General features: G+C 38.9%; 1 protein-coding gene and 1 non-coding gene across 16 annotated transcripts in view; both read left to right on the forward strand.

The window, feature by feature from the left end:
• Positions 1-8,247, forward strand: part of afdna (afadin, adherens junction formation factor a) — a 113,355-nt gene extending 105,108 nt beyond the window's left edge. For 13 of the 15 annotated variants that reach the window (XM_008397227.2, XM_008397225.2, XM_008397230.2 and 10 more), the window contains 2 exons: positions 3,546-3,630; positions 6,696-8,247. In XM_008397227.2, the coding sequence (XP_008395449.1) occupies positions 3,546-3,630; positions 6,696-6,852 (242 nt within the window). In that variant the 3' untranslated portion in view covers positions 6,853-8,247. The remainder of the gene's footprint in view (positions 1-3,545; positions 3,631-6,695) is intronic. The other 2 variants (XR_532409.2, XM_017302208.1) reach the window with 2 other exon arrangements.
• A 925-nt stretch (positions 8,248-9,172) lies between these two features.
• Positions 9,173-9,255, forward strand: trnal-cag (transfer RNA leucine (anticodon CAG)). The gene has a single exon. It is a non-coding gene; the product is annotated as a tRNA-Leu (tRNA).
• Positions 9,256-9,489: the final 234 nt, after the last annotated feature.

Genomic DNA, 9,489 nt, shown 5'->3' on the forward strand with positions numbered 1-9,489 from the left:
AATCAAATCTGCATGCTTCACAAACCAATCACAGCACGGCGCTGCACGCTGGCTGCCAGCAGCTCACCTCAGTCACTGGCTTGATGTCTATTGCTTTTTACTGCCTCTGCCAAACTTTCTTCTTCTTCTTCTTCTCATTCTTTTCTTTTCTAGTTAATTTGCTCCCCCCAAAACTACTCGTCAGTTTCAGCTGATTTTTTTGCTGTCCTTCCTTTTCCACTGTCGCTTTTGTCGCTGCAGCTTCATTAAAACCTGACTACAACTCCCAGAGGGCTTTGCTGCAGGTCCAGGTGGTTTATCAGCACCTGAGCCTCCGGCTTTTTCCCTGCTGGACTGAATGCAAAAAAAAAAAAAAAGATTGTTTTACTGAGCTGGCATCTCCGAAAGCTCGACTGTGGCTTTAATAAAATGGGGGGGGGGGGAAAAACAAGAGGTCGGATTCCACAGAGTAATTTTCATCTGTTTTGGCTCAGCAGAGGAATGTGAGGGCTCGTTTTTTTGGGAGGGAGATGGAGCTGAGGAGCTGCCAGCTGGATGAATGTGTTTGGGTTCACCATTTGTCGCTGTGTCTGTATGGAAACTGTCCCGAACGGACCCCGTTTTTATCGCCCTGGAGCACAAACCCAACATGTAGAGTTAAAGTCCAGCACTAAACAACATCTGCGTTTATTTGCCTCCCTGGTAAAGATGTGAGAAAAGACTTTGTGCACTGAATATTTATTTAGAGTAAGTTTTAGTTTGCTATTTCACAAGATTATCAACAATAATCCTCTAACGGGGTGTTCAAGGTGTGGCCCGGGGGCCATTTTTGGTCCTTCAAATGATTTTGTTTGGCCCCTTACCAAGTCAAACATGGTAAAAAAATTGTCCAACAAAATAGAAAACAATTGTTCTGAAGCCTCTTTAATGATGTACAGATTTCAGAAAAATTTGGTTGAATTTAATTAATTTTGTGCCCAGTAGTTAAGTTTTGCCAGTTTTGGCAAAAAGTTTGGGCACCACTGCTCTATAAATTAAACATACTTTATTGATTTTTCTTTTTGTTTTTTTTTTGTCTTGTGTAAATGAGAATATAGCGCAGATATAGTCAAAAAATGGCTAAAAGAAAATCGCCTAAGCTTTCCCGTATCTCCAGTCGGTTTATTAATTAAAACTACAAACGGCCAGATGAGGATGAAAGTTTATCCTGCTTCCGTTCAGTGATTTAGACAGTTTGGCTTGCAGAGCCTTTAAGGGCGAGACCAGACGCCCTCTGGAGGAAACCCATTTCAGTCGCTTGCGTCTTGTTCTTTTGGTCACTACCCAAAGCTTCTGACCGTAGTTGAGTTTATTGAACGTAGATTGATTGGTATCGTCACTGTAACAATCTGCCCATCAGTGTATTTTATTCCTCTTTTATAAAGAAGACTTTGAGATACTTGAACTTCTCCATCTGGGCCAGGACCTCGTCCCCAATCCGGAGAAGACACTCCACCCTTTTTCTGGCACAAGACCACGACCTCGGACTTGGAGGTGCTGATTCTCATGGGTCTCAGTGGAAAAGTGGAGATCACCAAAACGGATCCTTCAGCACCTTTGCACTGTTATGAGCAGAATCAATGACTAGGGCCAACATTGGGGTCCAACTGTAACCGAAGACAAGTCGGATTTAATGCCGCCATTGTTGACCAATTTCTCATTGGTCACACAGGAAGTCGAGGTATGAAGATCGAACGTTTCCTCCCAGTCCATGAAAAACGTAAACACCTTGAAGGACTTTGCTATGAGGGTCTGCACAGTGGTGCAGTTGGTAGAGCTGTTGCCTTGCAGCAAGAAGGTTCTGGGTTCGATTCCCAGTCTTTCTGCATGGAGTCTCCATGTTCTCCCTGTGCATGGTGGGTTTTCTCCAGGTACTCCGGTTTCCTCCCACAGTTCAAAAACATGACTGTCAGGTTAATTGGCCTCTCCAAATTGCTCCAAGGTGTGAGTGTGTGTGTGTGTGTGTGCGTGGTTGTGTGTCTCTGTGTTGCCCTGTGACAGACTGGCGACCTGTCCAGGTGACCCCGCCTCTCGCCCGGTACGCTAGCTGGAGAGGCTAGCGTACCGGGCGACTTTGCTGTGGATGAGCATATTCATAAAAAATCAGGTTGCCTCAAACTAGAATTGGGTCTTTCAAGAAGATAAAACATTTGGTCAAATCAAAACAGAAATGGTTCACGAAACACAAACATTTAAACACTTTAGGGACCTTATTTTGCAATTAAAGTTGAGTTTCCTTTGAGGAAATGTTCACATCTTTACCAGGGGGTACCTCTGCTTCTGGAGTAAAAACCGGAGCCATTAAGATTCATCCGCTGCTTCTCTGAAAGCTTCCTGCTCTCAGGTTGAAGCACTAAATGTTGTTTCAGCTGGAAAATCCCAACATTTTCTGTTCTGTAAAGAGGAAGTGGTTGGCATATTTCACTGTTTTTCCAGTTGTCATAAAAAAGACCAAAACCAACAATGTGGGTTTCACTCTTATACTGAACCTTTTGTTGTGAAACTGGATGGAGGTCCAGAAAAGGAAGCAGGGATGTTCTTTCAGTGTAGTTTGTGAACGCGCACTGTGCAGAATCCTCACGAAAACGGCCCGAATCTGAGTGAGGTCCAGCAGAACCGCTGCTTCAAAAGACTCGAGGTGAAATGTCTGTCAAATGCTGACTCTCTTTTAGGTTCAGTTCGTTTGTCTGGCAGTTCGTTTGGGGAGGTCTTTGTTCAGTTGAAGTGAACTCTGGTGCGGTTCAAATGCATTTGTGAACGACAAGTGAATCGGAGACCGCTGCAAAAACAGGACGTGGACTGCAGCGCAGGGCATTCTGGGTAAATGCAACCAAAACAAGCGCGAGTTTAGCACTAGCGGGAGAAATGGCTCAGAAGAGAAATCCTACAACTGTTGAAATCTGACGCCACTCCGTTGTTGTTTACATTTCGTGAAGAAGGAAGTTGCGCTCATCGTCGTCTTCTGAGGTAGAGAAAAGAAATCCGATTTTAATTAGACGCCTGAAGAACCTTTCAGTTTGTCGTTTAGACTAAAAACAACAAAGATTATTCTGTGAAATGGTTGGTTTTGGTGTTTTTCCCGATTAAAAGTGAAACCATCGCGGCGGTCGTTACTGAGACACAGGGACACATGAGCCGAGCTCCTGGTCGGGTCGGGTCGGGTCGGGGTCACCAGCGGCACAGTAAGGGTGACCACGACCTCAGATCCCGGCCCACGCTTCCACAGACCGTTTCCTGCTTTGGATCTAACTGCTCCTCTTCCTGCCTGGAGAGATCTGAATGTTTCTGCCGTAACGCTTCTGCTCTTCTTTCTGCTCAACCCGGTCTGTGGGAAAATATAAGAATGCAGAGACTGTATGCAGAGGCTGCTGGGTCTCAGCTCAGAGGTTTTTAAAATAAAAATAATCAGAGTCTCTCTCAGCCATCACCCAGCAGCCTCCGCCTCAGACGGCTTCAGGTCCTCCGTGAATGCTGACTCATGTTGTGCTGCTTTGTTTGTGTCTGCTGCTGGCGCCGAACATCAACAGGGTTTAACTCGCACACTGGAAACTCGACAGGGGTTGTAGGATCAGGAGAGGTCTACAACGACCCGCGGGACAAATGGACAAAGAGGTGAGCATGACACCGCAAGCTAGCAGCAGATATTAACGTGTAAATAAGCAAAATATTCATTATTTTAATACCATTTGATTGATTTACAATTAAAGTGTGCCTGACTATTCAAATTGAGATTTTTTTTTTTTCCTTCCAACTATTTGAAAACAGAGTTATGTGCTACGGAGGCCCCCAGGGGACATGGGGGATTTTTTTCTTTTGCGTTTCCTCGCAATAATCTACTGATCAGTTCATGTGACATAATTGATACTGAGCCTTTCTGACGGTGGCCGCCGTACTTTCTGCTTTAATACAAGCATATAAGGTTTTTCCATGGACTATTGAGTTATTATCGCGGGTGATCAGTCATCTGATCGTGTCTGAATGGTTTAAATGGCGGCTTTCAGTCCATCTGAGCCTTAACAGACATAAACATGCAGTAAATAAATCAATTTTCTTTTTTTATATTAACATTTTTTATTGAGAAAGCACGTTACAATACAATTATATAGTTATACTGATTACGTTCACATTTTTACATGGTTTCTCTGTTTTCTAATTTTAAACACGTTAAAGAAGAAAGAAAGAAAAAAAAAAGACAGCAAAAAATAAATAAATAAAAATAAAATAAATGGGAGTGGCGGGGAAGCCTGAGTATCAACCAATAATTGACAACACATATCAAATTAGAGCATAAATCTGAATGATAGCAAGGTTTACAGAAAATCAGACATAACAGGTTTGACATATTCTGTCCACTTTGACCATATCTTGTAGAAAGTGTCTCTCTGCACATTAATGGAATRAGACAGTCTCTCCAGTACATAAATCTCTTTCACTACATTTATCCAGTCATCAGTTGTTGGAGGTTCCCGTTTAAGCCATTTTCTTGTGAGGGCCTTTTTGCTCCCGGCCAGTAAAATGAACAGAAGTTTTTGATCGTTGTAGTTCAGTTTGTCAACCGGAATGTTACATAAAAATATGCATTCAAAATTTAAAGGAAAATCAACTGTGAAGATGTTCTGTAAATGTTCATGGATTTGAGACCAATATTGCTGAATGGTTTGGCAATAAATCGATTTTCAATCAGTTTTCTGCACCAAAGAGTTAATAATAATAAACCCGTTTTCACTGAGGCTCTATAAGAGCCATATGAATTAAATAATTATTGATGTGACAGGAGCAGCGGGTTTGACACCTGGTGGTGGGCGTGTCGATGTGGGCGTGGCGTCATCAAGTACGAATGGAAGGTGATTGGCTGCTGGCTCTGTGTGTGTGAGGAAGCGGGTGAGCGAGGTGGTCAGTCCTCGCAAAGTTTGGAGCATGATGATCAAAATTAAATAAATGGATAATTGTGACAGAACAAAGAAGAGGTTTGGAGTTGATTGATACACGGACAGATGAGATTAACTGAGTTAACCCAGTGCTGCCCTCTACCACCATTAGTTTGCTGTGTTTTATAATAATAAAACGTGTTTATTATTATTAACGCTTTGGCGCAAAACACTGATTGAAAATCGATTTATTTACTGCATGTTTATGTCTGTTTAGGCTCAGATGGACTGAAAGCAGCTCTTTAAACCATTCAGACACGAACACAACAGAGACAATCTGATTACCCGCGACAATAACTCAGAAATAGTCCAAATAGTTTAATGTATTTTTATTTCTTTCCTGCTTACGGAAAGTTTCTGTTTATATCATAGGTTTGTTGTGCTTTTCTATACTAAAGAAAAAGATATAAAACGTCAGATATTTCACAACGAGATATTAACATTCATGGAAAAACCTTTTAACCTCCTGACTACCAGTAGTTCATTTTTGTCCTCTGTAGAGGACATTTCTAAACTTTAATATCTCCCACCCCCTGCATTCTACTGAATTAATTCCTTTTGGTATCTGGAGACATTTAGGGCTTTCCAATGATGCCACATGTGAAGGGGTGTGACTTTTGTACGTACCTTTTTCTAATTCCTAAAAATGGCATTTATCAGTAATAACACATTTTATGGGAAGAGACAAAGTAAGTGCATAAAACCTTTTATTACCTTACAAAGACTGGGATTTAAAAAAAATGGTGATTGGACAATATTTATTTTCCTGGTAGTCAGGAGGATATAACATTGTATTAAAGCAGAAATTACGGCGGCCACCGTAAGAAAGGCTTACAGCATCAATTATGCCGCATGAACTGATCAGTAGATTATTGCGAGCGAACGCAAAACTTTTGCGAAGGAACGCAAAAGAAAAAAAATCCCCATGTTCCCTGGAGGGCTCCGTAATGTGCTGCCCTCTATTGGCTGGAGGTTGAGTCAAATTTATGGGGGGGATTTCAGGTAGAACTTTTTTTTTTATCCAGTTTTTTTTATTATTATTATTTTAATCATAAAATTTCTGGTATCTGGGTAAATAGAATAAATTTTTTTTAAAATAAGATTGTTGGGAAAAGATTAAATATTCTTCAGTTTTTCTTCAAATCAAGCCCGAAATAAAAAATTATCAAAAAAAAGTACATTTTTGATCTAAAAGAAATGTTTTTTTTGTTTAATTAAAATAGTTCTTGCTTTGTTTGTTGAAATAATTATTTTTTTGGCTATTTTAGTTTGTAAAAATGCCCTTAAAATATCCACTTTTTAAATGTATTGGTATTGATCGCCCTAAATCTGCTTTTAATTGCTGTATTAAAACTTGTCTAAACACGGCAAGTGTTTTCAAATGACGACTGGCATAGATCCTGTTTCTATTGCTGAAACAGATTAAATATTTTTCAGTTTTCTTCAAATCAAGCACAAAATAAGTAGAAAAAAACATTTAAAGTTTGTGATCTACAAAAAAAAATCATATATATATTTTTAAAACCTAATATTTATAAGAATAATTCAGTTATAGTTTGAGTAGGTAAATTTTTTTTTAGTTTTTAAAAATACCATGAGTAATTTTTAACTGAAACAAACATCCACCTTTTCAAATCGGTTGGTATTGATCGCCCCCCTGGTGGCGTCACAGAGACACTGCAGCAGCTTTTCTGTAGCTCTGGTGTTGGAAAGGAGTTTTCCTCATTGCGTTTCTGTGTCTGCGTTCAGTCAGGAGCAGGAGAACTCGATCCCCAGCGACGCGCCGGAGAGTTTGACCTTTAAGGAGCGCCAGCGCCTCTTCTCTCAGGGGAAAGAGGTTTCCAACAAGGTCAAAGCTTCCCGGAAACTGATGGAACTGGAGAACGAGCTCAACACCAAGCAGTAGGCCTCCCAGCGCCGCCTTAAATCCACCTTAAGGAGGTCCTGGGAAACGTCCAGGTGGAGCAAACACTGACAGCCTCCCTCCGGTTCTGATTCTCATTTTTATTTCGAGATAACTGGACCGTTCACCTTTTATTTTCACGACGTAGCGGTATCGTTGGAACATGGCAGACGGTTCTAGTTTCAGATTCGTCCGAGTCTGTCAGCTATATAATAATGAAGCACTGTAAAAAAGTTTAATTATAACTGATTAGAGAAACACAACAAACGGGGGATATATTTTTGTTTGTAAAATGGTTCTTGGGGGATTTAGAAAGATTTATTCTCGTTTCAAATTTTTTTTAAATAGCTTCCTGAAATATGAACAATTTTATCATATTTTACGCTTTTTTTTTTTTTTTTCACTTTCAGTTCCTTCTTGCCAGCAGAAAGAAACGTATTTTATTAATTTTATCCGTTTTTTTTATTTTATTTTAAAGATTAAATTCTCAATGAGAGGAAACACTGTTTTTTTCACTCGGTAGCGACAGAGAGCGGATTTCTTTCGTTTTTGTGGCGTCTTAAGAGGAGCTGGAGGATGGTAAAGGGGTCTGTAAGTGCACAACTTTACTGTAAATATTCCGGTCCATAACTGTCTCTTTTTACTACTGTGGAAACCTTCCAGGAAACTAAAGAAAACCGGAACGCTTCCGTGATTAACTTTGAATTTTCAATTCAGAAAACCCAACGAACCTCTCGTTTTCGGTGTCCCCCCCACCTCCCCGCCTTGTTTCCGAATGTTAGGTTTTAGGTTCTTTTAAAGGTAGTTTTTTGCAGAGTTGTGTGAAATTAATTTGATTTGTTCCCTAAATTCAATTCAGAAACACTTCCACTCAAAATGTGATTAATGTTCACAATATTAATAAAGGAAGAAGAGCTTCTCTTCGAATGCTTGTTTGCTTTACAGGTATTTATTTCAAACCTTGTAGGAAAAAGTGAAACATACATGCACATATTTTAGTATTTACTCTGTATCTGCAGACCTTTTTATTTCAGAGAAGTGGATTATATTTGGGACCTCTTGACTGTGGTAATCTTTTTTCACAGAGCTCCAGAGAAACGTGACGGTTTCACATAGTAAACGGTTTCCCAAAGTGTCGACACTCTTCAGCTGAGCTTTAAACTCTGAGTGACTCCATCCTGTGTGAACGGATCTTTTTTTTTTTTTTTTCCATCGACTGGAGATGAAACTGATTCTATGTGACGATGAGATAAAATGCTGTTAGTTACCGACCTGTAGAATCACTACAAGCATTTCCTCCTTGACTTCTCCCTCTAGGTTTCAAAATGAACTGAATCATTTAAATGGTTTAATGTTTAGCCTTTTGTAAATCATTAATAAATACAGATTTTTCAACAACGGGGCCTGATAATGTTTCATCTTTTCAACATTTTTATAATAAGTAATGTTTCCTTGTTTTGCTGCCAAATAAGCTAAATATTTGTTTTTATTTAATATAAAAAATACTCGATATATGCACAAATAGCTCAACTATCAAGTTTCCATTAAGATTCATTTAAATATGGTCAAAATTAAATTCTACTAAGCTTTTGTTAGAATAAAACACATTTTTTAAATCCAATAATTTTATTTTTAAAATTGTATATTTAACACTTTGTTTTTGAGAAATTTTCAAAAACTTCTTTTTTGGTCAAGTCACAGTGAACATACAGCATAAATGTGACCAAGTTAAGTAAAGTAAGCAAATTTTTATGTCATAGATAAAAATGATCAGAATTAAAATGACTGCCATACATCTTTAAAAATTGAAACATTCATAAGGGTACTTTAATATAAATTTAAGATAAAACTTAATTCAGAATTTGAGTTTACAACTGTAAACACAAAATATTTTATATGAGGGAAAAGATTTTAGCACGAGGGGACAGATTGTATACTTTACACAGTAAAGTATACAATCTTTACACAGTAAAGTATACTTATTTACTTTACGGTGTAATGTAAATAAGTTATTTTCACGATGTAAACGGAACTCAAAAGATCGAACATGAAGCGGATGGAACTGGCTTTCCCGCTTTAGAAGCGAGAAATGTCCAGAACTCTCGCGGGAAAAAACGTGTTTTGGACATTTTATTCTGAAAGCAATGTCATAGGCTCTCCACAAACTAGCTCATTCAAAAGAAAAACCGAAAGTATTACGAGAGTCAAAGTAGCTACACCCGTTTTACGCGGATATGTATAATTTAGCACACGTCAGAGGTATAGCTCCAATACGTAATACTGTATTGCTTAATAGTATTGCTGTCAATACGTCATAGCATCTGTCAGGATGGCCGAGCGGTCTAAGGCGCTGCGTTCAGGTCGCAGTCTCTCCTGGAGGCGTGGGTTCGAATCCCACTTCTGACAACAATGTTTTGATTAGTCAATGTTTTTTTTGTTGTTTATTTTGAATAATTTATCTATGCAGCATCGACTTTAGCCAATAAGAATGGATTACATAATAGACTGTATAGGAAATAAGTTTATATGAACATATATTTTAATAGTTTCAACATCTACGTGAAGGGAAAATTTGAAATTATGAAACACATTTACATTTCTTGTTCCATAACACCAAGAAGGGCAAAATGAAAACACAGG

This window comes from Poecilia reticulata, linkage group LG21 (assembly GCF_000633615.1).
Source record: "Poecilia reticulata strain Guanapo linkage group LG21, Guppy_female_1.0+MT, whole genome shotgun sequence".
NCBI lineage: Eukaryota > Metazoa > Chordata > Actinopteri > Cyprinodontiformes > Poeciliidae > Poecilia > Poecilia reticulata.